The sequence below is a fragment of the Fringilla coelebs genome, assembly GCF_963513975.1.
Source record: "Fringilla coelebs genome assembly, chromosome: 7".
Classification (NCBI taxonomy): domain Eukaryota; kingdom Metazoa; phylum Chordata; class Aves; order Passeriformes; family Fringillidae; genus Fringilla; species Fringilla coelebs.
The window spans coordinates 20,141,006-20,167,446 of NC_140035.1; the positions used below are offsets into that span (position 1 = coordinate 20,141,006).

General features: G+C 37.8%; 1 protein-coding gene across 2 annotated transcripts; it reads left to right on the forward strand.

Annotated features, from left to right (window-relative positions):
• Positions 1 to 62: 62 nt before the first annotated feature.
• Positions 63 to 19,433, forward strand: HAT1 (histone acetyltransferase 1). 2 transcript variants are annotated; one of them, XM_084209156.1, is made up of 11 exons: positions 63 to 183; positions 2,895 to 2,966; positions 3,279 to 3,354; positions 5,041 to 5,161; positions 10,503 to 10,682; positions 10,913 to 11,034; positions 11,535 to 11,639; positions 11,974 to 12,080; positions 13,802 to 13,953; positions 15,152 to 15,268; positions 19,035 to 19,433. In XM_084209156.1, the coding sequence occupies exons 1-11, from the start codon at positions 123 to 125 to the stop codon at positions 19,200 to 19,202; spliced, it is 1,281 nt and encodes a 426-aa protein (XP_084065282.1). In that variant the 5' UTR covers positions 63 to 122; the 3' UTR covers positions 19,203 to 19,433. The 2 variants fall into 2 exon arrangements, with proteins under 2 accessions (XP_084065282.1, XP_084065283.1); XM_084209157.1 differs by lacking the exon at positions 63 to 183 and adding an exon at positions 2,009 to 2,059.
• Positions 19,434 to 26,441: the final 7,008 nt, after the last annotated feature.

Sequence of the window (26,441 nt, forward strand, 5' to 3'; positions counted from 1 at the left end):
TGTGGAGCGAGCGCCCTGCCCTGCCCCGCCCCGCCGGGTGCCAGGGCAGCGGCGGCGCGGTGTAGGTCGTTAGCAGGGGGCTGCTGGTAACACCGCCACGGTGCAAAACGGAGCCTCTTCAAATGCTGCTGAATCTCATTTGTGGCGTAACAGATGCAGCCGTGCCCCTGAGGCTCAGCAGAGGTGAGTGTACCTGTTGGTTTCAAGTGCCGAAACTGTTCATAGACTGAGGTTCTGGCAGCTTGGCTCTAAATCGGTTGTAGCTCCGTATTTCAAACATAGAACCAGAGGCCCAAAATCTGGCTGGAATTCAGTAACTTCTGACAGGGTCTTATAATCCTTTATCAGCAGAGCACATATATGCTTTATACTTCAAAACAAAAAGCATGCAGGCCAAAGCCTTAAGAAAGGGAAGGTTTATACTTTATTCCAGCAGTTCAATCACAGTGCTTATAAAACCTGACTTAATACTGTGTAATTTGTCTTGCTGTGCTATTTCAAGGGCCCAACAAAGTGTCTTTTATTAGATGCCACTGGAAAACACAAAAAGGGTAGATTCTGGTACTTCTCAAATAATACAGTGAGATATTAAAATACAATACTGGAAGTGGTAGCTTATAATGGTGGTCATGAAACAATGACTCAAGTTTCAAATAACTCTTCTCTGGTAAACAACTTTTTTTAGCACGTCAACATCTGCGTATAACTTATATATTCCTATGTCCCAGCTGACAGCAGGAAGAGTTTTGCTAGAATTCTGCCTATTTGATAAGCATCTGACCACCCAAGCATCTTGTTCAACAAATCCATATATATACATGCTAGCTGCAGAGTGTCATGGTTTAAACCTAGACGGCAGCCAAGACCCACAGTCCCTCACTTGTTCCCCCACCAGCAGGACTGGTGAGAGAATTGCAAGGGTAAAAAGTAGAAAACTCGTGGGCTAAGATACAAACAGTTTAATAGGAAAGGCAAAAGCCATGCATACAAGCAAAGCAAAAAAAAGAATTAATTCACTGCTTCCCATGGGTAGGAAGGTGTTCAGCCATCTGCACGAGAGCAGGGCTTCATCACCTGTAGTTACCTGGGAAGACAAACATCATCCCCCCCAACCATCCCCTCCCTTCTTCCTTCTTCTCCTCACCTTATATACTGAGCATGATGCCATCTGGTCAAAAATATCCCTTAGTCACTAGGGGACACCAGTCCTAGCTGTGCCTCTTCCCCTTCCCAACCTTTCATTCCGCCCCAATATCCTTACCAGCATGGCAGTACAAAAAGCAGCAAATGCCTTGGCTCTATGTAAGCCCTGCTCAGCAATAACAAAACCATCTCTGTGTTATCCACGCTGTGTTCAGCACAAATCACAGAATCACAGAATAAGCTGAGTTGGAAGGGACCCTCAAAGATGGAACTCACTACCCCCACACAAACCAGTGTGAAAAGTAGTTCTACCCCAGGCCAAACCAGCACAGCAAGTAGCAAAGTGCATCAAATGCCAGGATTTTGAAAGAAAACGGCAGAAATCCCCATGGTCCTTCCCGCAGTAACTGCAGCAAGAGGTTCAGCATAGAGCATTTTGGTTTTTTAATAATGACAAAGCTCCGGTTGTTTGCTCGGCCAAAGCGGAACTGCAGCAATGAGCAATGAGGTCTGTGCGTGAGGAGGGAGCGGAGGCGGTCCCTCGCAAGGCGCTGCCGAGCCAGGGCAGCGCTCCGTCCGTCCCGCGCTCGGGGCCGGGCGAGGCCGGCGGCCCCGGGGGAGCGGCGCGAGCGGCCCGCGCGGAGCCGCCGCACGTGCCAGAGGTGCGAGCTGCACTGCGCACGCGCACCGGCCGGCCCGCGTTCTGGGGGACGGGGCGGCGCCGGCCACGAGAGCCAGCGCGAGGCTCGAGGCAGCGCTGGGCATGCGCGCGGCCTGCGCGCGCCGCACGAGGCAGCCATTGGTTCCCCGCCGGGTTTCGGCGGGCGGAAGCGGAAGCGCGTGTGCGCGCGCTCTCATTTCCGCTGGGCGGGCGCGCGGGGTTGATTCGCTGCGCGCGGGGGCTCGGTCATGGCGGGTGAGTCCCGGCCCGGGCGCTCGGGAGCTGTCGCAGCCCCGGCGTGAGGGGCGGGGAGGGCCTGGGGGTAGTGCCGTGTCCGGGGCAGGGCAGCGTGTGGCAGGGCAGCGTGTGGCAGATGCGGGTGAAGACGGACCGCGGCGAGCGCGGGTGGACGGGAGGTAGGGTGTGAGGGAGGGATGCCCGGCTGCCTCTGCCGCCCGGCTCCCGTGGCCCTGCTCCTGCGTGTCTTCGGGCTTTTGGCCCCCACGGTCTGGCAGTGTTTAACCAGTGTGTGTCCATGGCCACGAGTTTAAAAACCCGAAAGTGTTCTTACTTAAAGTTTGCTGCCGGAAGTAAGGTGTGGAAGAACTTTCTTATGGTACTTCTGAAATGAAGGGAGACTTTGTTTGTGAAGCATTTGGAACATACCTGAGGTGAAACGTGTCTTCTGGCCTAGATTAGGCTTTGGAAATCAGATGAAATACAGTTTATTTGCATTTTTATTCCACATCCGTTCTGGAAGAGTAGTGCTGGCTAAGTAATTGCTGGTTGTGTACATGCCACTGTAGTTCATTGACAGCAGTTTATGAAAAGGACTTAATGCAAACACATGAAGTGTCCTGACACGTCTTACTTATAATATGTTATAATGAATTCTTATTCAGTATAGCATGTTATAAGTAACACATGTGAAATATATATTTTATTTGTAGTAGCTTAGAATAATTAATGTTTTTATAGTAATGACTTTAATTCTCAGAAAGTAAAAAGAGATACTTGCATGTTTTCTAGTTCCAGAAGAGTGTTTGAGATAGATCTATTTATCCTCTTTAACTTTTTTTTTTTTCCCCAGGACTTACTGCTACAGAGAAGAAGCTGGCTGAATACAAGTGTAATACAAATGAGGCAATTCAGCTGAAGCTAGGTAATGCCACTTTTTTATATTGTACCAGTGGTACTGAAGTACTCCAGTATCTTCCTATGAAATATACACATGTATACATCTGTGTCAATTTCTCAGGTCTGGTCTGATTACTGATTTGCTACTTGTAGATCAAGTACCATGCGCCTAAATTGTATAGGATGCCTGGATTTCATTTGTATGCCACTCTCATATAGTTTCATAACTATAGTTGTCTGACTCGTGGAGAGGTGCATGAACAGCTAGCAGGGCTTCTGTGGATAAACTAATCAAAGGTGGTGGCTTGGTCATGCCCTATTCTTTTTATTTTCTCAGTTCGCTTTCCTGAGGATTTGGAAGATGAGAACACAACATTTAATCCAGAGTACAGCCATCAAGTGTTTGGAGATGAGTAAGTTAAAGTTTCCAGCTTTAAACTAATAGATCCCAAAGGGCGAAGTTGTTTCCAAATCATCAAAACCCAAAAAAGTTGCTAATACTGAGTGCAGGATAAGAAGTGCTGGCCTGATGCTGCTGCTACATTTGCTGATACAGGCCAGGATGCCACTGGCCTTCGTGGCCACCTGGGCACATGCTGACTCACTCATGTTTAGTCAATTGTTGAGCAGCACCCCCAGCTCCTTTTCCAGCTGCTCTTCCCCAAGTCTGTCACTTGTTTTGACCCAAGATCAGCACTCCTGTCCAGCCTAGTATTGACTGCAGTCTGACTTAGGGAGCATTCAGATCGCTGGTGAAGACATTAAATGGGACTGTCCCCAGCACTGAGCCTTGGGGAATACCACAGGGGAACAGCTGTCTGGAGCATTTCACTCCATTCCCCACCACTCCTTGGGCATGGCCACCCAGACAGTGATGAGTACACCTGTTCAGGCCACGAGCAGCTGGTTTCTCCAGAAGAATGCTGATATCTAAGTATTTCCTAAAATGTAGGTAGAAAAGTATTGTTTCTTTTATTTTGAGTATCCTGAATTAATTAGTGCTGAAGTGTCATTCATTATTTTCAGTAGAGTATTTTCATTCAACAATCTGGCCGTGGATTAAAAAAAACACCCACCAAAACCCTAAACAAACAAACCAAAAAATCCCAAACAAACCTACAGAGAATCCACCTCTTTCTGTGAACTTCTTTAAGTGGTTATGTTTCTTAATTTCAATTTATTTTGAAAGCATTCTAAGTACTCCAGTTAGAATCAACTACCCATATGAAATGTAATAAATTAGTTACACTAATGGATGTCTACTGTAGCCATCATTGACAATAATTATAATTTTAGTAGTCAGAGAACTCTCCGATCTGTTAGTTTAGCTAACAAGCAAATTCTTCTTCTGGCACATACATTTCAAATTTTAAATTATGTACTACCATAAAAGAAAAATCCCAGTGGAAAAAAAATTTTAGCTATGCTTTAATATAAAAAAAAATGGCCTGTTTCTTTATGAACATTACTATTTTCTGCATTTTTTTTTCAGAAAAGAAATTCTGTATTCTTCATAAGAGTATAGAGTTTTTGTTCAGGCGGCTCATATTTTCAAAGTATAAAAAAGGCTTTTGTATTCTATACTTCTTTTTGCATGTACTAATTTCTGGTTAGATTGGACAACTAAACAGAAACAGTCAACTAAAAACTCCACAAATTGCTACAACTTGTTATCTGTGCTTTGTGCGTTATAGATTGAAGTAGTTTACTCCAAAATATTACATTACACTGCAAAGTAATTCTTAATAAAAGTTAGCAATCAGTTAGTGTAAATAACTGTTAATGAGTTAAAGCTGTTGAGAAAGCATAAACACAATATGAGCTATTTCAGGTATTCTCTCCTGAGCTGTCCCAGTAAGGACACAGGCACTGCCTTATTGAGCTCAGAATATTTCCACTAGAGGAGTGAAATAATAGAGGCAGTGTAAGGTGTTATCTCTGTCCTATAGCACACACGCAGTTTGATTCCCTTTTCCTATTAGGAAGCTTAATTTACCTTACTAGGAAAGTTTCTGTGAATGTCACATGAAATGAAGCCGCTGTGATGTGAATGTTTTGTTTTGTATTGAGTTCCTGGTTGTTATTTTCTCCTTTCTCAGTGAAGTTGCTTTTGGCTACAAGGGACTCAAGATCCTCTTGTATTACATTGCTGGAAACCTGTCAACACTCTTCCGCGTTGAATACACATCAAGAGTAAATGAAAAGTTTGACTGTGTGGAGGTAAGTGCAGGTCTGCTTCTGTCTTTAACATAACATTGAGAAGGCTTATTTCAGTTCTAGGTTTAGTAATTTCCCACCTAGACATGGTTTAAATTAAAAGGAAGGAAACAAAGCTTCCATTTGCTAAGCTAATAAAAAGCTTAGAATTTCATTTCCCATTCCCTGATGACATTACAATCAAAATTGTGTCAAACAGAACAGTCAGATGTGAGGTGCTGATGCAAAAAGCCAGTTCCACAAAATAAACCTCAACTTGGCAAGTCTGTATTTTCATATCAACTGTGACCAGGAGGAGGACTAGTGTTGGTGGGGCGAATGATGGAGAGAATCAGTGAGAAGGTGGTTTCTGTAAGAGCTTCATGAGATAGTATGCTTGACTGTGTCTCTAAACATGGAGAACAAGTAGGGCAGAAAAGGGATTATAAACTTCTGTATGGGTATCATGTAAGTTTTACATCTTTCTTAAAGGAATGGGATGATACAATTACCTGCAGTGTTTTTGTTTGGTCGTTTCTTCTTTTTCGTGCAGATTTTCTTATAAGCTTATAAAATACTTATGAGCTTATAAATACTTTTCTTATGAGCTTATAAAATACCTATAGAATAGCTTTTTATTTTCCTCTACTGTCTATATGTTCTCCAAATATGACTTCAGACTGCGTTTAAGTTACTACTTTCAAATTCATTGCAGTTTATTTAAGTAATTTCAAGGAAATACCTACTGTAAAAGGAGAAATACATTGGAATTACTTCATTTAAATGATTTTAAAGATTTGCCCTTCCTTGCTTTGAAGGTGTATTAGAATATACTCCGTTCAACAGGCTAAGTTCCTGGACATGTCTGAAACACTTTGGAGGCTAGAGCAACATGTCTTAGGAGTGAAAGGTCATGCTCTTCAATCTTAAGGATTTTTTGGAAATAAGGAAAAAAAGGAAAGGCTATTGGCTGTATAGTAAACATATTAAAATCAATTGTTTCAGTGATATAATTTCAAAATAGAACACAAATCTGCACTGTAGCACCTTTTTACTTCATCTATTTTCTGTACAAATGGCAAACCCGGTTTACTTTCTCTAGAAGTCTAAACAGGGTCTGTCTTGCCCTATGCACACTGCAATTTTTTGATTTATCAAAATGGTTGCTTTTTTCAAGGCCTGTTTCCTGTACTAAATTATTCCTCCAATTCCTTTAAGGACTGAGATGTGGACAAAAAAGATCTTTTTGAGCACTTGTGTTTGCTTTCCAGAGCATTTACATGCCTTGACTGAAGGGGAAGAATGTGGTTGCTTACCCTGTGCTTCCCTTAGTGTTACTAGTACTATACAGTCAAATAAGCTGCTTATATTGCTATATCTAAACATAAGTAGGAAAAAATACATGGCTTCTGCATTTGTATTTGCCATCAGTTCATCCACCCTAAGATAACACATTTGCAGAGGTTAAAACATAAGCTGTCATTACAGCAGAATGTTGATTTGAATGCATATTAACATTTATGTTTCTAAGTTAACTTTGCTGATCTCTCCTCCTTGATGATAATTATACTAAGATGCAGACTATCTGCCACACATGACAGATAATCCTGTGCTGTGAATAGGTGGCATTTAGGAAAGGACAGCAGTTTCTGCCTTTACCATAACTGGTTCCAAGCGTGTTGGTTTTAATGCTCCACAAAGTTATTTGCAGCTGAAGATTTTGTACCCATACAAGCTCATGCAGCAGCAGGTGGTTTTGTTCTGTGTTATTGAGTTTGGTTTCCATATTGCTAAAGCAGCTGCTGCTATCCCTGTTAGGGACTGACAGAAATATTTATCCCGATACCACTAGGTTTTTTTTCTCCAGGATCTTTTTCAACATTCAAGATAAAATCCTGAAATGTCAAAAAGCAGAAGTCCAGTCATATTTATGCATTTTAACATGGTTTAGATCCATCTTTAAGGAAATTATCGGGGGAGCCTCAGCAAAGTATGATCATGTTTTGAACAGAAGCTGGCACTTCATTTAGTGAAAGTAGACAAAATTTAATTAATTCTTTCAAATAACTGAAGAGAAACTGCTTTCTTTTAGTGTAAATATTAATAGCAATGACCTCTGAAGTGCTTGCTGCTTTGAGATTTGCAGCTGTTACAGTATCTTCCTTTTTTCTGCATTTTATGATGGGATAGGGGTGAAGTATTTCACTAAACTCTGTATCTCTCTTTGTGTCTAGTGTATGCATTTGCTTTATACAAACGTTAATTAAAAAGTATTGTTTCAGTATTTGGCACTTTTGTAATGTAATACTGCTGATCATTTCTCCCCTCTGAAGTATGTGCATACAATTTTTAGAGAAATTCAGCTCTCAAATATGCTTCTATTGTTGTTTTAAATTAAGTCACTTTGAAACAGCATCTATGTGGTATGGAAATGTCATAGCTGCCTATTAGTACAATAATAATTTCTAAATTAAAATTACCCAGATCTAAATGTGATGTTCTAGGAGACATTACCCACTTAAGCAGTCCTACTACAAATCAGGTGTAGTTCCAAGCCCATTCCAAATTTCCTGTCATCACCTTACATGATTCTGATTGTGAAGGTAATGTATATTACAGGCAGCAGTTCCATGAACCATAGGCTTAGCAACTCTTGGCTGGCTTAATTCAGGTTTTTGCATGCTTCATTGTAAATTGATTTGCCTATGTTAAACATTGCTGTAGTAGTCACAAGGATTGTTTTTCTGAAGAGAAATTTGTGTGCATCCATTGCAGTTTCTAAGATATGAGTGTCTTGCTCTGATAAAAAAAAAATAGCCTTTGACCAATATCAAAGAAATGCAAAGGGAAGGCAGTAAACACATTTTGGTAGCTCCTTGGGTATGGGCTCCTCAGAGAGAAGTATTTGAAAAGGACCTACTAAGTAATGAATGTTTCCATTTAAAAATACAAGTTTTAATGAAATAAATTATTTTTTTATGTGGTTGATCTATTAAGATTCCAGTATTTCAGGTCTTATTAACTGAAAATTGCATGGCTTAAACTTCTGCCACTGCTCAAACCTAGGATTCTGGGATTTGCTCTGTAAGGAGAGATCCTGTTAACCCTAAAAGTAATTGAAGACTGTATTTTCTTGTGTCAGACCCCATTCCAAGGGGAGAGAATTTTTAGGAAGCAATAGGTGACAATATGTTGTAGTCATATAGAATCAAGAAGTATCATCTAGTGCTTTATTTGCTAAGCCTCTGGCATATTTTAATATGCTGTATTTTTACAGCTTTCTGCTGTATTGAAAACAAGAATTCTCTGGTGGCAGCTAGTGATAGATGTGCTACCGTACTCTTGTGCAGGTCACAGTTCGGCTTCCTTCTTACCTCTAATGAAGAAACTTGGAAGCGTGAGGGGAAGCAAAAGTACTTAAACATTATGTATATAGTACTTCCTACTGTATATTCACTGTTTTTAGATGTTATCCACATGTCATCTGTAGCTTGGAAATACTGTTTTAATTCTAGATTATTGTTGCATATATAAAATGCAAATTGCTACAAATTCTTAGTTGTGATTTCTTACAGCTCTGTCAGTAGTGCAGACATAAGAGCTGCGTAAACAATGCATTTGCACAATTTTTAAAAAGGCATTTCTAATTTGTGTTCCATATAAGTATGTTTTTAATGTAATTAATTGATTCAGAAGAAGTGGCTGGTTTTGTGTAACCCCCCCTTAAATCAGCAAGTGTAAAGAAAACATATTTTAGTTAATATTGGTTTATGAAGAGTAGTGAAAGCACCAACAAATTATCTTTGTTTTGAGAATGAAATTAATGTAAAGACTGTACATATTTTTACTGAGTTCTTACACCAGGTACTGTAGAGTTATATTTTAACTGCTTAATAGCGCTCTCTCCAAGTATAAATGTTGGTAGTACCAAACCATTAAGAATAAAACTTGTTTGTGCTGAACTAAGTCTATCTTTCTCTACACTAAAAATGTAACTGAATGATAAAGTGCTATTCATTTGCAGGTGCGTTGCTTCTGCTTAAGGGCCCATGGTTGAAAGGACAGGAATTAGTAGCATGTTGTATTAGCCTTTTGTAGTGTATTTTGTTCTAAGCATCTTAATTTCCCTGTTTTGAATGCTAAGTAGCAAGAGTCTTGGTTTTGAACTAATACCCATCATGCATGTAAACGGTGTGAAAGAGCCGCTTAGTAAGTTAACACAAAGTGTTCTTGTGTCCGCCCTTGTGGAAATAGATACAATACAAACATTACAGCTGAACTCACGGCAAACTCCATTAAGTAAAAACCTGGATTCATTGTCCACAGGAAAGTTTGAATTGAATGTAAGCTCATTTTGTTGAATGTAATGTCAGGCTTTTAGGGGTTGTATTGAGGAGTATGGTTTTGTTAAGTTGAGACCAATTCATTAGGTTTTATTGCCTGGTGAGAAGCAGTAATACGTTATTGTGAAGCTTCATCAAATATTCATGGTTAAAAAGAAGTAGTAAATGTATTCAATCAAGTGGTCTTTTGGGGGTCTGAAAAGGATTATCAAGTCTGCTCAGCTGATAGTCTCTAACTTTGGCTATCTGAAAAGAGTAATCTCTGAATTTAATTTTGGTGTCAGAATATTTTGTCTTCCACAGTATGTTAGACTACAGGTCAGATTTGCTGACAGTATTCATAAGTTGTACTATTTTATGGTCAAACTTTGTTTTCAAAACTTTCTTTTATTAGAATGCAGGATGTGGTTGTCTGAGTTTGTACTGTTTTGCAGCTGATTCTATAGGCAGGCATTTCAAGCAGGGGGCCGTAAGAATGCCAGAGTGTGCTAGCTGTCACTTCCCTATTTGGGAGCTACCGTTTTTGGTCTTTGTCCCTTTTTCTCTGCTTAGTTCTGCATCACCCAATACTTCTTGTAAGCTGCTTGTTTGGGAACCTGAGTTTTGCAAGGCTGTATAGCATAGCACAGTCTTGGTGAATTGCTGTCTAGAAAGTCTTGGCTTTTGAACATGCTGCACTTACAGAATAGCTATCAACATTCTTAGTCAAGCTTGAACAAATATAACAGTCTCTAAACATAAAAATGTTCATGAACTTAGGCTGTAACCCAAGAGATTTTTGATGCTTAAAAAGGCTGGATTGTGACATTTCTGATCTCATTAGTGTGGCTCCTTTACTTGCTGGAAGATCACTAATGAACAAGAAATGCTTGCTTTTTCTTTTTTCTCTTTCCTTTTTTTTTTTTTTTTAATTACTGGTAGATATACTGTGTCTCATATATTCATTTCTTAAACACAACAGTGACATCAATGCTGTCTTTTTCTAATTTTCCACTGATCCTTCCCCTTTTTGTAATCTCCAGGCAGATGATGTGGAAAGCAAAATTAGAGAAATCATTCCGCCTGGTTTTTGCACAAACACAGATGACTTTGTGTCTCTGCTGGAGAAGGAGGTCAACTTCAAGCCCTTTGGAATGCTGTTACACACATATTCTATCCATAATGAGGAAGCTGGTGAAGATATAATGTATCAGATATACAAGGTATGAAAAATTGAGTTAAACTTCTGCTTTTGAGCAACCAAATTCAATTTTATTTTTCAGAGATGCACCTTCTGTAGTGACTCAACTGTAGTGTATAAATACTATAATTTTATCAATTTGTTAATCATTAACATGCTTTTTTATATTAGAGAATTTAATTGGGTTTTGCATAGATTTTCCTCTTGCATCTGTGATAGGTTTCACCTGACTTCTCCTGGCTTTTTCCCTAGGCTGACATGACATGTCCAGGCTTTCGAGAATATCATGAAAGGCTTCAGACGTTCCTGATGTGGTTTATTGAAACTGCTAGCTTTATTGATGTAGATGATGAAAGATGGAACTACTTTCTAGTGTAAGTACAGTTCTAAAGGAACAGTGGACCTTATTACCTCCACAAAGCCTGCATTTTAATTGTGGCTGGCCAATTATTGGGGCAGTATAATGATATTTTTCCCAGGAAAGAAAAAACATTGTTTATGAGGCTTGAGTTTTCCTCCATTATGCTTTGGGAAAGCTTGAGAATAGAGCTGAATTAAATGCTGTTGTCCGTTAGAGCCCTGAATGTAGGCTTAAACAGTAAAATGAGCTTTGCCTGTGTTTTCTTTTACTTGCCACCTATTCATCTTTATAATAGGCAAGTGCACTGAAGTGCTGTAAAGAGGTCTGATTTATCCAAGTTGCTGCACACCAATTAAGTGAATTGTACATTCAGAACATAGCAGGTGTACCCATTGGGCCCTCACAGAGTAGCTTGCTGACACTGAAAATTCAGTTGGAGAATGGAAAAGAAAATGGACACTGCATGGGAGCGCAACTGTAATTGACCTGCTTGGCTTTCTGTTTTATCTGCAGATTTGAGAAGTATAATAAGGATGGAGCTACGCTCTTTGCGACCGTAGGCTACATGACAGTCTATAATTACTATGTGTACCCAGACAAAACCCGGCCACGTGTAAGGTAATTGGCGGTGTAACTCGTGCCTTGCCTTTTATTTCAGAAGAGGGAACTGCTGAAGTTCCCAATACTTGTTTATAATAGTGTTGATTTGTTTAAAAAAATCCCCATTATTAGCTGTCTCTGCACTGATTTTTTTCATTGTTCCCTTCTTGAAGCGGAGGGAATCTCAAACAAGTTTTGAATATTTAACAGTTTTAAGATTGTTAAAAATCACATTTAACATTAAGATTGCACATACCTTAATCTAAAATGAAATACCATTTTGTTTTTAAGATTTTGCATTATGTTTCCAAATGCTTGCATTTGAACTGAAAATGCATTCCTTTGTCTGTAGCCAGATGCTGATCTTGCCACCATTCCAAGGAGAAGGCCATGGTGCTCAGCTGCTTGAAACAGTTCATAGATACTACATGTCTTCTCCTACAGTACTTGATATAACAGGTTTGTGTTAAATTTTTAATAAGGAACTTTACAGGTTGTTATCCCACAAGCTAACTTTTAAGTTCATTTGTGCAAATTTAAAGCCTTTTGAAGATTTAGCTTCTGCTCAGTTCAGGATTAATTGTACCCTGGTTTACAGAAGTGTATGTGGTGTAGCTTCATAACTCAGAGAACAGCACACCGGGAAAATTCAATCCCTAGCGTGAACGGATTACCAGCTAATTAACTATTTTATTGTGAGATACACAGCTGAGTTTGCCAAGAGATCAAGCTTTGTCAAATTCCTTATTCAACTTACCCCCGCTAGCCAAAACTCAAACTTGAGAGGAGACACAACACAACTAACTAAAATAGCGTATTTAATATTAGTGTGCACACTGAAATTTCACAGATAGTAAGAGTTTATAGAGAACTTGTGGTCTAGGAGCACATATTGCTGGCTGAATGTATCCATAATATTAGATGTGTATGCACAAATACCTAAAACCAGAAGATTGTGAAAATGGCAGATAAAGGGTCCATGTGCATAAAAAAACTAACATTGAAAATTGCCACAGGCGTGACATCAGTCCTGTGGTTTCAAGTCTAGTTTAGGAAGAAATGCAGTTCAAACACATTTACCATTCAATTCTATGTGTAGTCTGATCTTGGTTATAAATAACTCTCCATTCTAATTAAAACCCAATAGACCTCTTGTTTCATTCTGCATTGTTGCCGGATTATTGTAACAAAATAATCCACCTCATAATTTCAATCCAGTTTGTGGGAACATAAGAAAGTATAACTTAGTTCTTGCAACAGGAACTCGTGTGCATCATGTATATTTCCTTTTAGTAGTACAGACCTTTATGTAACTTTTATAATTGAGGATGAGCAAAGTCTTAGCTTGCTACTGCATAAATCCTATGGCATTTTCATGGCTCAGTGCCTTAAGTGCAGGGTTGTAGAAAACAGTAAATGTGCACTAAAACATTGGTCCATTTTACTGTGGAATGAAGCAGGAGGTTTGCAATATTCTACATGGCCTTCAAATTATGAAAGTTAAGACTCTTAGAGAAGTATTTATTGTCCTTTTTGAGGGGGGCATTGGACTTGGACTGGCCAAGGATATTTAGTTACATATCACCTAAAATTGTGAAATAAAGCCTTAACTTTTCTGTAAAGAGGAAATGGAGATTTGATTAATTTCTTAGAAAAAGCTAATGATTTACTAGTTAAAATTACTTCTGAGTTTCATGTTTGCAGCAAATATTTTGTTCTGCTTATCCCTTGTCATCCTGACACAAGCAAAATGTATGCTGCTAGTGCTTTTTATATTTTATATTTTTATATTTTCACTAATCTTTTCCCACACTTTCCCTTTTGCTTGTCTTCTAGTAGTTCTACCACTGTCAAATGTAGAATAGGTGAAATATACAAGAAAAAAGGTTTATAGGCTTGTCTTTTCCCAAGGAGTTAAATGGGTTTAAACAAGTCCACTTCACAATACATACGTACAATCTGTACAGCACCGCATACACAAAATATTAGAAGTTTCTCTTAATGTGACCTGTTTGATGTCTACTGTTGAAACCTTTGATAACATTGCTTACAATTAAGCACAGTTTTTTCTATACTGATGAATACTGCATCTGCTTTTGTTTTCCATAGTTCTTTGTAATTACATACCAGAGATGAGAAAACAAATAATGCTGATAAGCTTTTTTTGTTATTCTTTCTAGCTGAAGATCCTTCTGAGAACTATGTGAAGCTTAGAGACTTTGTTCTTGTAAAGCTCTGTCAAGATTTGCTTTGCTTTTCCCCGGTAAAGTTAATGCAAGGTTTCAGTCAAGAAATGGTGATGGAAGCTCAACAAAAATTGAAAATAAATAAGGTATTAAATCAGTACAGTTGTAGTTGGACATATTCTTATCAAACTAGTACAATACAATTTAAACTTAGAGAGACATGGAATTTACACTCTTGCATATTTTTACACTTATTAAGGATGTATCAGGAGATACATGGCTCATGATTTTAGATAAATGCCTTTTTTACCTACAAATTCTATTGTAATAGAATTTTAAATGGTTTTGAGTTCTTTCAAGAGTGTGCAAGTAAGTGTTGCTTTGGGAATGCAGAATGCTAAAGTGGCAAACAACTTACTAATGCATCTCTAAACACTTGGACAACTAAAGAGTTAAATTGAACAATTAAATTTATTGGTAATCTTGAGTTATTAAATTCATTTTTGAGTATGGTAGTGAAATAGCAAAGTTGCTTAATTAAAAATGTATTTGAGTGTGGTGTACTGAAGACTTTCAACCTTGAGGAATGGTCAGTGTGAAGCCATATTCAGATGTGTTCATGAAAATGGTATAGCTTATATAAGGAAACTACATCTGCAGCCTATTTTAAATCTGAAAGAATAAATAAATTTCATTTGGTTTTTTAACAGTATATAAGCGTGGTAGTGTAGCAAACAAACTATTTTGTGTTGTGTTGTTCAGAAACAAATACTTGGTCTAGAATGCAAGTTAAGACTAATATAGTAGCAATGTACTTTTCTCCCCAGATCTGATCCTGATAGCAAAAGCATTCAGTTTTTCCATTTACTAATTAATCTTCTTCCCCAGTAAACAGAGAAGTTTAAATATTGTTGTTTCATTTTCTTATTTATAACTTTCAGGGGGCCTTGTGAAGGGCAGTAGATATATGTGGATTGTTAAAATTAACGAAGTGGATACTTCTTGGTATTGCTTCACATCACTCTAGTTCCAGTCCTTGTTCTTGGAAGTGTTTGGACTCTGGCTTCTGGGCTTTCTGCTGTTCACTTACAGCAAGTCCTTGAAGCACCTCTATGGCTGGTGCAACACTTCAGAGATCAGACACTGGGTGCATGGAAGAAAATGGTTTTCAAGTAAAAAGAAAAATGTTTATTCACTGAACTCACCAGATAGGACAGATTTATCCTTGCCCCATCTCTGATTAGATGAAGAATTACTCTAATATTTCAGTATTTCTGCACTTGGAGTTCTGTTGAGTGACCTCTTTATTCAGATGTGGTTTTTATTCTCCTTTCTGTTCATTAGCAACACACAAGACGAGTTTATGAAATTCTCCGGTTGCGTGCAACAAATATGGGTGATGCAGAACAGTCCAGAAGCTATCGGTTGGATGTTAAAAGAAGACTGATTGGGCCCTATAAGGTGTATATGACTTAAGTATCATTTCATATTTATTTCAAGGCTAATTATACTTGATTTTACTTTAATTTCCATAAATGTAGTTGATGTCAATTATGTTGCCAATCAACTACTATTAGTTATGCAGTGTTTAGCTGACATATATACAGATGCAGAGGACATTTGTACATAGCAGCACTGAGGATCTTGTGTTTGGCTCCTGTAGTTTCCTGCCCAGTTCCGGCAGGAGGTTACTGTTAAGCCTGTGCTACCTAGCTGCACGTGGCATTATGCCCAGGTAGGTTTAACAGGGGAAAATGGTCAATTTTTTGAAGAGGTTAAAAACATACCTTAGATAGACAAGCCAGAAATTTGAAGAGAAGTGAAGTTTACACTGCAGACTAGGTATAGTTTAGATTGCTGTTCTAAATGTTTGCTAGGTTTTAAAAAAACCGCTTGCTAGAAGTAATTAAGTGACGTCAACATAGGACTAACTCCATGCAGATAGAATATAAAATAATACCAGCAGTAAAATTCAAGCAAGTATTAAACATAGTACCAAGTAATTTTCTTAGTTCCTGTTTATGCATCCTGGATTTTCAATGTGGTTGGTCTGTGTTGCATAAACTGAACCTTTGAGATTTGGATTAAAATAATTATATCTTAGTTGCAAATGGCATCAGTCTTTGTATCAAGAGTCAAAAGGCCACAAATCTAGGTTTATTGCTGTAATTAGCATGTTAGCTGGTGTTGTCGATTAAGTACTTGCCAGGCAAACCAAAATCCTGCATATAAAGGTACGCAGAGCACAGGGAGTACCTTGATTAGCTTGAAAACCTTTCTAAAGCAGCATTTACCCTGTTATACCAAATAGCAAAAGTTTGCTTGTAGTCACATTGGGCTTACAGGGGCTGTTAGTAGAAATGAGAGGCGAGCATTGAATTATTAAATCTTTATCTGATCTAGTGATAATTTCATTGCATGCTGAGTGCCAGAACCTTAATCAAAACACACTCTCTTTCGTGAGTGTCTTGTCTCATTTGCTAAATTTCACTCAGTGTCCACTACAAATAAGGTGATTTTTCAGCAACTGTTTTTCATGACTATTACCTGGTTTCAATTCACTCACTCATCACTGAGGTTCTGTAGGCAAAATCCAAAATTTCATAAGCAGCTTCAATTCTAGTGCTTCTAGCAGGTGTTTCCACTTCAGTTTTTGCACACAGTAAGTGCATGGATAATGAATGGATTTTGTATCACTAAATATGCAATATTGCTACTTTAGAACATTGCATTTTTAGGTTTTTGGCTATTTCAGTGGGGATTCAAAAGAATCCTTAAAGCAACCAACTCCTTTTTTCCCTGATTTTAAATTTCATGTTCTGAAATAGTCATCTTGTTTATGGTAGTTCTACTTAGTAAATAGCTTATTCATACATTCATTTTAAGCAGTTTCCAGTAAATTTTAGTCACACTGCCCTTTTCGAAAAGTTTTCAAAAATCTAATGAAATTAACTTTTAGTATCAAGAGGGTAGTTTTGAGGGGGGAACCAAACTTTATAAATATATAATCAGGACTGTTATTGCATACTCTAATACTGGTGTCATTTTATTACATAAACTGTTTGATAGCTTCATTTGAGCAGTGCTGTATACAGATGTAGAGTAATTCTAAGATGATACTACCTTAGTTTAGTAAAAATGGTATTCCATCTTAGAATTATTTTCCAACTAACGGTAGCCGTGAAAAAAACTATATGCAGAAAGCTCAGGGGAAAAACATGTAATACATCTATTCCCCTTGAAGTCATTACATTAGCAAGGAGGTGGTTGCTAAAGATACTGAGACCTTTCTGCATGTGGCATGAGTAGCTTGGGATGACTGATACAGCGGGGTGTGTTGCTCTCTGTATAAGCAGCACTAATACAGAAAAGAAAATATTTGGTATATTAGTTAACAGGGCATCACTCCAAGGTAGTTTAAAGGGTGAGCAGCTTGTAAAATTTCAGTTTCACTGTGGCTTCTCCATTTCTGACAAAACTCTTCATTTTATTACTAGATTGTGCTGGTAGACATATCTCCTTTATCATGTCTTTGTTCTTCATGTCATCGCTCTTGGAAGTAAATACCACTGCTGCGCTGTTTTTTTAATTGTGATACTTTGTTTGCTTTTCTGCCCAGCCCAACAACTTGAAGTTGCTCCCGTAAAATCTTACTGATGGCAGTTTCCAAAATCTTGTGTACCTGGATATGCTTGTAGTATATTTGGAGGGGGGGAAATGGATATTGAAACAACTGGTTATCTGAAACATGCAAATAGAGTTTGCTTTTTAGCAGGAATCTGAAACTTAAAGATAACTTAATGGTACAGTATCAGATGTAGTGGGCATTTAAAAACTGACAGCCTTTTTTTCAGAGCTAATGTTTATAATCTAAACAGACACTCCTGTTAATTAGGCAGACTTTGAATTAATTCTAGAATAAAGTTTTAGTTGTTCTACCAACAGAAGCTTGGCCAAAAGGTACTCATCTCTATTTTCATTTGGGCAGTTCATCATATGTCTTGAGTATCTTACTCATTTGGGCAGCTCATCATATGTCTTGAGTATCTTACTCATTTTGACTTCACAGAGCTAATATGAATCTAAAATTTAAACATCTATGCTGCTTTTCACATCCTTTCCGCAAGAAAAGGTTTGATTATTGGCCAGAAATGTGCTTGAACTCCTAATCAGGACTTAAGTACAGAACCTCCTTTTCTGAACTGAACTTTGCCTATCTGCACAATATTTGGGATACTGTTAAAGTTTTTCAGGTCTTACTCATTTACAGTTCACTGTAGTCTCCACTCCTCCCTCCTGACTCTCAGCATCAATCACAGAATGAAAACAAATACTCCTTTGAGAGATAAGCTTAAAGTTAGAGCAGAAAAGGGCTTAGATTACGAGACTGTTAGAAATAGAATAATTTGGTGAAATTTTGTTGTTTTAATACATTGATTCCATAGGTATTGCAAAGATTTATTGGTAAGACACCAGGTGTACATAATACTTTTTTGAAATGAAGTGTTGAATGATATTCTGCTTTTACAAAGCTAGTGAAGACTGAAGAATGAAGAACTGAATAGTTCAGAAATAGGTATCACCTATATAAAAGTGTATCTGGGTAAAGAAAATAGAAAAGTATTTTGAGGTGTTTTTAAGAAACAGGTAAAAATCACATGTGACAGAGCAAGGACAACTTGTCTTCCTGTACAAATATGTTTATGCTTATAAACAATCTTACTGCTTTTCAGTGCTGTTACTGCTAGTCCCTGGTAACTCGAATAATTTGTAAGAGTTTGTGAAACTTTTTCTGTATACTGGAGGCTTAAAATTAATTTCTGATAGTCAGTTATATGGAAATTATTTGGCTGAATGGTCACGTAATGGGACACCGGTGCATTTAATGTTAATGTAGGACTAAATATCCTGGTCAGAGTTCTACAGTCAAGTTTTTTGTGCCATGCATCTTCAGTAGTAGTTATACTGTTAGACCTAATCTGTTTGGTTAAGGAACAAAATCTGAAGCTATTTCTCCCTTCACTAGTTCATTGGCAATACAGAAACTATGAGCCTTTAACAGAACTGTAGTACTAATCAAATATGGTTACTGCTTCTCTTGGGATTAGAGACATATTAAAGAACTAGATACTGAAATAGAATAAATTTTAATGAAACACTATAATGAAATAGCATATTCTTGATAATTATTAGCTGTGTTCAAACTACTGTTTGTTTGATTGCTTAGAAAAAACAGAGAGAACTTGCCAAGATGAGAAGGTGTCTAAGACCAGAGGAGATGACTAATCAGTTGAACCAAATAGACCTAAACTTGCAACGTGAACAGTTAGAAGAGAGCTTCCAACAGCTTGTTTCAGATTACCGAAGAGTCCTAGAACGACTTGCACAAGCATGAGGAGCCTACTTGTACAGGAAACTTGCAGATATCTATACAGTGTTGTAAAACACATCCTTAATTGCCACTTAACTGCAAAAAAATCTCATGTGACGTTTTAATCACATTAAAGGTGACTTGTGTTCCTGTGCATTTTGAATATTTTTTATTTTTGTGTTGTAGATTTAAAAACGTTGTACTTTAGGTTTTGGGGCACTTCTTGATGAAATAAAAAATGTAGATTCTCAGATACAGTGTTACTTCAATTGTATGAATTTTCTTTTACCCTTTTGTTTTGCTCAAGACTTAATAGATACTTGAATAGCAAGTTAATATATAAATCTAAGCAATCTCCCATTTCTCCTAACTTGATTCTCCTGGGGCTGTTCTCCAGGAATCCTGTTGTACAGGGTAGGGCCTGTGCAGGTTTAATGTCATGAACGGGTGACAGGGTTGATTCTCTGGGCTCTCAGGTGTTTCCTGTGTACAGACTCTTTACCCTTTGCTAAAAGGGCACCTGCTGCTGAAAGGGAACAGACCCATTCTGTTTAAGCCTCTAAAGTGCCTCAAGCACATTTTTCTTCAAACCCCAAAGTTTTCAGGTTTTTGATTTTTCAGGTAGAAACCTCATGGCTGGGGAACCAGCCAAGACTTTGTGAGGACTCCAAAAACACTTCTACTAGTGAAAGAAACATAAATCTGTAGGACACAACTGCCTCTATATAGTTCCTTGATTCTCTTCGGCTGTCCATTGCTTCTCAGACCTGAGGTTAGTTCAGAAATAGCCTGTCTTGTCCTCCCTCAAAAGAATAAATTGTTATCTTCTCTGGTAGTTTAGGCTTTAGAGGATTTAATCTGAATAAGGATCATTGAAATTTATTAACCATGTTTGATGGTCATAATGGGATTCAGGTCTAGCTTTCAAAACTGGAGCTTGTAGGTTGACAGTTCTCCACTACCTGATGTGATGTGGAGGAAGTAAAATAATTTTTAAATGTTTTCAATCTGTGGGATTTTTTTGTATTTTCTATGAAATTATTTTTAGAAATTTTAATTCCAGATTAGGGTATCTTGGCTGTATGATAAGTCTTTCATCTACCGTAATATCCAAATCTATTAATCAATAGTAACAATCATTAAATGACCTTTCCTGGTAGTAATAGTAAGGCTGAGGTTAAGCTGGGGAACTTGGTGTTTGGCTTTTTTTCTGTGGCTGGTTTTGGTTTTTTATTGAACATGTTCAGAACTTGGGGATAGGTCAGAAGTGGGAGAGCTGAACTGAAGAATTGTGCTTAAATTTGGTTCCTGTGTAGAGGTCTGGGATACTTCTGGGGCAGCCTGCACTAACACTCCCTGAGCTTAAGCCATTGAATAAACTGTAGGACTGACAAAAAGAAACACTGCCTAATGGGCTGTTTGCCCACTTAGAAATTACTGAGCCAAAAAGCACAAAATTGCTTTCCTTAATCACAGTTTCCTTTTGCTATTCACAAATAGCAAAACTTATCTCACACAGTGACAATGGCAGATTCACTTTTTCATACCGGATTTTTTTTTTCTTTTTGTTTTGACACAGTTGAAAGAGTTTGAATTAGTGCTTCGAGTTCCTTTAGTGATTTCTCATCCCAGTATGGTCTTGGGAACATTCTAAGATGTTGGGATGTGCCTGTGAACTGCAAAACTTGGTGTGAAAAATAGGAATAAACTGAATCCTTCCATCCTGCAGCAGATTACAGCTTCTGCAGCTCTGCTGCCAGGAAAGACCTTGTCAGTACACCCTAATCCATTACCATAAATTATGCCAATTATCTGAAGTAATCTTCATCAGCAAATTAAACTAGCCCCGCTGACTTTGTCTGAAGTGGTCTTAACTGTCTGGACTATCCTTTCCCTTGGCAAAGAGAAGAAGGCAATAATCTTGTTGGACAGCTAGAAAACTACAACAGCTCTTCTGACACTGCTGGGGGGCACATGCCAGTTTCCTTCAGTAGGCTTGTGGGGTGCATCTGTTTGAGCTAACATTTCAGAGACTATGCATTCTTGGTATAATTGACTAAATACACACATGTCCAGGATGCTGCTGGACAAAGTCCTAACTGGCCAGTTCATGATTTTCAACAGGATAACTTCACGTACAAGTGAACTGCAGGATGCTTGTCTCAGAAGTACACACAGTAGTAATACCAGTTGTTCTGTGAGTCATATTGTGAAATTAAAAAGTGAAATACTATTTATAAAAGTTTAGTAAGTTTTGTGTAATGTTTGTATTTCTGCACTAACATAACTAAGAACTATATTTAAACAAATACTTTGAGGTGTAGAACACAACTAGTATTGTTTGACTTCTGCATGCTGAGAAGACCGGTGAGCTACTAACAGCTGTCTGTATGGAATTGCAAGTAGGTACTGGAGGGGCTCAGTTGTGTGGATTTATGAGCTGACAACACTGAGGCTTAGTAGCAGCTCTTTCACTCTAGGCTGGGGGCATGAGAATTGGATAGCTGAAGCTGAATGTTATTGGAGCCCTCTCCTATTCTGGGCACAATATGGTGCTAAAGTAATCCTGGATTAAAAATATTTTTGTTAAAATACTTAATCTGTTATTCTAGGTTTCTTAAGCACTATTGTTCTTTTCAGTTATTACTAACTACAGAAACTTAAAGCAAACACTAATGATAGTCTTATTAATAATAGGTTTATGTGACTTTTTTCTGCATTTTGATAAAATCCAGATTCTTTAGTTGCTTCACTCAAATTTCAAGTACAACTTTACACAACATACTGGTAAAGCACTTTAGAGAATTTTTTACATTTGAATATTCAGAACGTTCATAAGATCTCTGAGAATATTTATAAAGTTTTTCTTTGTAGATGCTTCTGGCATCAGGATGCTGGTATGCCCTTCCATCACTTACAAATCCAGCCATGGCAACAGTGAATCTACTTCAAAAAATTCAGTAAAAGAGTGAATTTAGTAATTTAGTTCAATTGACAGACACAAGTTTTCTTCCAATGTAAAGGTATTGTCAAGGGTGCTAATACAAGATTTTGTCCTAAGAGGTAAATAAAACTCTGAAAAGTGTTTTATGTTCAGAAACCTGGGTCAATCTGTTCCCTTTCAGGTATTTTGAAACATAAAAGTTACCTACTGCAGATACTAGGAAACAACTTGTTGTTCAACAGCTAATCTCAAGAAATACAACAGAATACCTATAGCTTCAGAACTGAGAAAGCAAACTACCAGGATCTGCAGGATTTGAAGGACACTAACTGCTGTAGTTGGAGGAATAAAGGTCTGTGTGTTGCTGAAGGAGTGTCTTGGGCAGCAAATGTCTTTGCCTCCTATGAACCAGCACACAAAGCTGCTATGTGGCAGTTTAGGCAATTCAAGACTGACCTATTGTCTCTCTCTGCAATAGCAGCAGGAGGGTAAGCAGCCCATAATGTCTGTATGAAGGATTTGTGTGTGCTTATATAGATTTTTTTCAATTCCTTTTTTTGTCTCTCACTGAGACTTTGTTGTTCTTTATGCTTCCCCTTTATCATATTTTATGGCTGTCAGACACTAGAAAGCTTGAAAATCTTATGTTGCATATCTTGCCATTTTACCTTTCCTCACAGTGTCAGTTCTGACCTGCTTTCTTCAGTATCAAACTGTTGGAACTAGAAATACCTGTTGCATTGCTAAGCCTATCATATAAAACCTTGGAGTTTTAGTTTTCAAATTTGAAATTATTCTGTAATGCTACTGCTTTGTGAAATGTTGCTTGCTAGGATAATTTGGACTTGAAAAAAAAGACAGCATAATAAATATTAACATCTGTATCTCATAAGCAAGTATGTGTTGCAGATATTTCCATTTTCTGAAAAAAAAAAACAAAAAACAAAACAGCCTAAAGTCATCAAAATATTTTTCCCCAAGCTGTCATTCATGATTTTCAGTAATTTCAGCTGGTTTACACTGCTAGCTCTTTTCTCCAGTGATCAGAAAGATTTCACTCTAACCCTGGATTTTTTCTATTAAAACATTCCATTTACAAAAGGCAGTTAACCACACCAGTGACAATATTTGAAATTGTGAGGCTAAAAATTTAGTGCAGCTAGTAAAAATGGAAGGCTATTACACAAAGCAATACAAATAGATGCAAGCTTGGCTCAGGAGGGCATGCTATCTGCCATCATACTGGCTTATAACTGGTGGGAAAATTGTAGGAATGAGCTTGCCTCCCTATCACTCATTTTTTTTACAATGTAAAAATAAAAATAATACAGCTACCAGTTTCTACTCATAGCCACTCATTCAAATACATGCTTACCAGGTTCGTTGGTCCTTGCACTAAAGCCTTCAGTAATACACATTGCAAGAAACAAGATTACACACCGTGGCTGAGCTTCCTTTTAGATCTAGAATGGTACAAGCTAGGAACAATGGATCATTAATCGAACAGCTTTCATATTTCCATGTTCAAAATATGTTTAATTCTCCAGACCAAAGGCAGAGAGAAAAGGTTGGAAAAAATGTCCTACACTGACTCTTCAAAGCTCATTTCAGATAGAAAGCTCCCACCCAAACTAGAGGAATCTCAGGTTATGACACCATGAAGACGAAGCCTTGGGAAGAGGATTCAGAATTCCCTCTTTGCCTGTACAAAAAATCTATATAGCAGGAGCAGTACTGTGCACTGTTTTTTTCTGAGAGTAGCACTTGCTTCTTTCTTCAGTAAATAAAGGACATGTAATGCTGTAAACATTCCTCACACAGGAGGTATGTGCTCCATTTGTGGTTGTTGCACAGTTTGAGCTGAAGAGATAAAACATAAAGAAATCTAGATCAATGGGAAGAGCTTGACATCCCTTTTTTGTTTCTAAATGGTAGGGCAAAAAGGGAGATATTCCATGTTCAATAGCTGCTACTTTTAGATGCTTCCCTTTTTCTAGTTAGGCTTTACTCTGAGCTATATGGGGTGTTCAGGTTTTAAAACTTCATAGTTTCATAGAAAAGAGTAAATCTTTGCCTAGAATGAATTTAATATGATGGGGATCTGTAAATATGTTATTTTTCTTTCCCTCGAGGCGCAATGTAAATTTTATTTAGTGTAGCTTTACCTGGTTATATATATTTTGTATCACTAACATAGATTTCTGGGTTTTTGCAAGTTCAGGGCTCCAAACTCTCTCACCCTGGATCAGATGAACATTAGTGCTGAAAAAAAGAACACCTATTTGTGCTTAGAGCAGGACCTAAACAGCACGAGTCTTATCAGCAAAAGCTGCTGTGGAACTAAATCATCTTTTAAGACAATCTTAGGAAAGTCTAAACCTAACCTCAAAAGTTAAGATCTAAGCCTAACCTCAGCTTCTATACTTAAACTAGAAGCATTTTTCTATATTGCTTCATAAAAGATTTTGTGTGTGCATAAGATATAACTCTGTTGTCTTACAGGCTGTTACAGACTGCTTTGAAAATTGCATGTAAAAACCTAGCTTTATGTCTTCTTTAGCACACTTTTGCTTATTTTAATATCAGCCTGCCCAATTTTGTGAGGAAATAAAGTTGAGATTCTGCATTTAGTGCTTGGTGTCTTTCGCAGCACAGAACCAATATAAGTGAGATGGGATGTGAAACATTCTTCAAGGAGAGTCTTTCACACAGATGTGTTGAATAAACCCTGAGCTGAAAAGAAATTTCTCCAAAACTGCCTCTCAACTTGACACTCAGGCCATCTTGAGACATCACTGTCCATCTTAAATATTTTAGGGGGATTTGTCAATTGTAACCAAATGACAATTGTACACATGAAGAAGAAAGTGATGTATTTGCTTTTGGTGACAACTTGAACGCAGTGGAGTATGATTTTTTTCAGGTTTGCTGTGTTAGGATCTGGTATGTCCCTCTTTCCAGAGATATTCACCTCCATTTTACTGCTATAAAGGTCCTAAAGACGATATCTGTTGTTTGTATTTCTTAGCAAAAGGAGAAAACCTGCATCTAAGCATAAATTAGAGACTACTGAACAATGACTGTTGTTAGGCTTAAGATGCATCCAGAGACTGCAAAAATTACACCATTTGCTTGAAATGTAATTGATCGTAATTTGATTGATCCCCTTTTATTTTCTGGCATGCAAAAATAATTGGTCCAATCTAACCACTAGTCAGTACCTACAAGTATTTGTGAAATAGCCTGACACTTAAGGACAAGGTAATTACAAAGGGGGTAGCAGCATAACTAGAATTGCCTCCATTTTCTTATGCCATCAACCAATTTTCAGGCTGTTACAATAAGGAATTTAGGGCTTACAGATGCAGAAAAAAAGCCAAGCATTCACTTCATTTTCTCTAACAGTGGCCTCGTTCCACTGAGTAGGAAATACTTGCTGACTCAAATAAGAAAGGCAAGACTAGACTACGTTAAAGCTCTCTGTTTTTCTCCTTTAGTGACAGTTGAGGAAAACGTGGCTAATTACTCATCATACCTGGATACTTTCATGTGAAGTGTGCTTTAAGCACACACAAGGACACCCACTCGAGTATATATAGTTGCTTAGGCCAAGCAGCAGAATGTGTGATTCCATTACACTGCACATTGATGTTACAGAACTAGTGGTTGAGTGTCTGGATTCCTAGAGCCTTGCCAAGATACAAAAGAGAATAAAATGATGCTCCTGAAAGACCATGCTATGTTGTAGAATTGGAAGCAAAGTGAAGATACGCACATTTGGGCCCTGCAAATGAAATGTGTGCATAGCTCTCACCAGTGAGCAGTGGGTAATGGTGCTCATGAGGTGCAACTGATCAGCTTAGCAATGCTTTCTCCATATTTATTTCTATATCTTTATTTCTGTGAAAATCTTATTGTTCTCCCCTCACTGAATAATGATAATGAAACATGTCAGTTCATGCAGAATGTGGCTATAAGTGGAATATTTTATTTTTTGGAGGCAGTGTAAGGTATTGTATTGATCTTAAACTACTGTATATTCTGGATATAAGCTATGTGATAGGCTGCCTGTCATGCTGTGGCAGCTGATTAAAAGAGATGCATTTTTACTAGTAAAGTTTAAGAGGATCACAGCTTCTTCTTCTTCTTTTTTTTTTTTTTTTTTTTTTTTTTTTTTTTTTTTTTAAATCAGAACATGCTTGGAATTTGCTCCTTAAAATCAGAAATGCTTGAAGTGTAACTTTTAAGTTCATACTTTTTGGGGGCTTTTTCTAAAGCACATATAGGTAAATTCCCATGCACCTTGGGCTTTGAGTCTA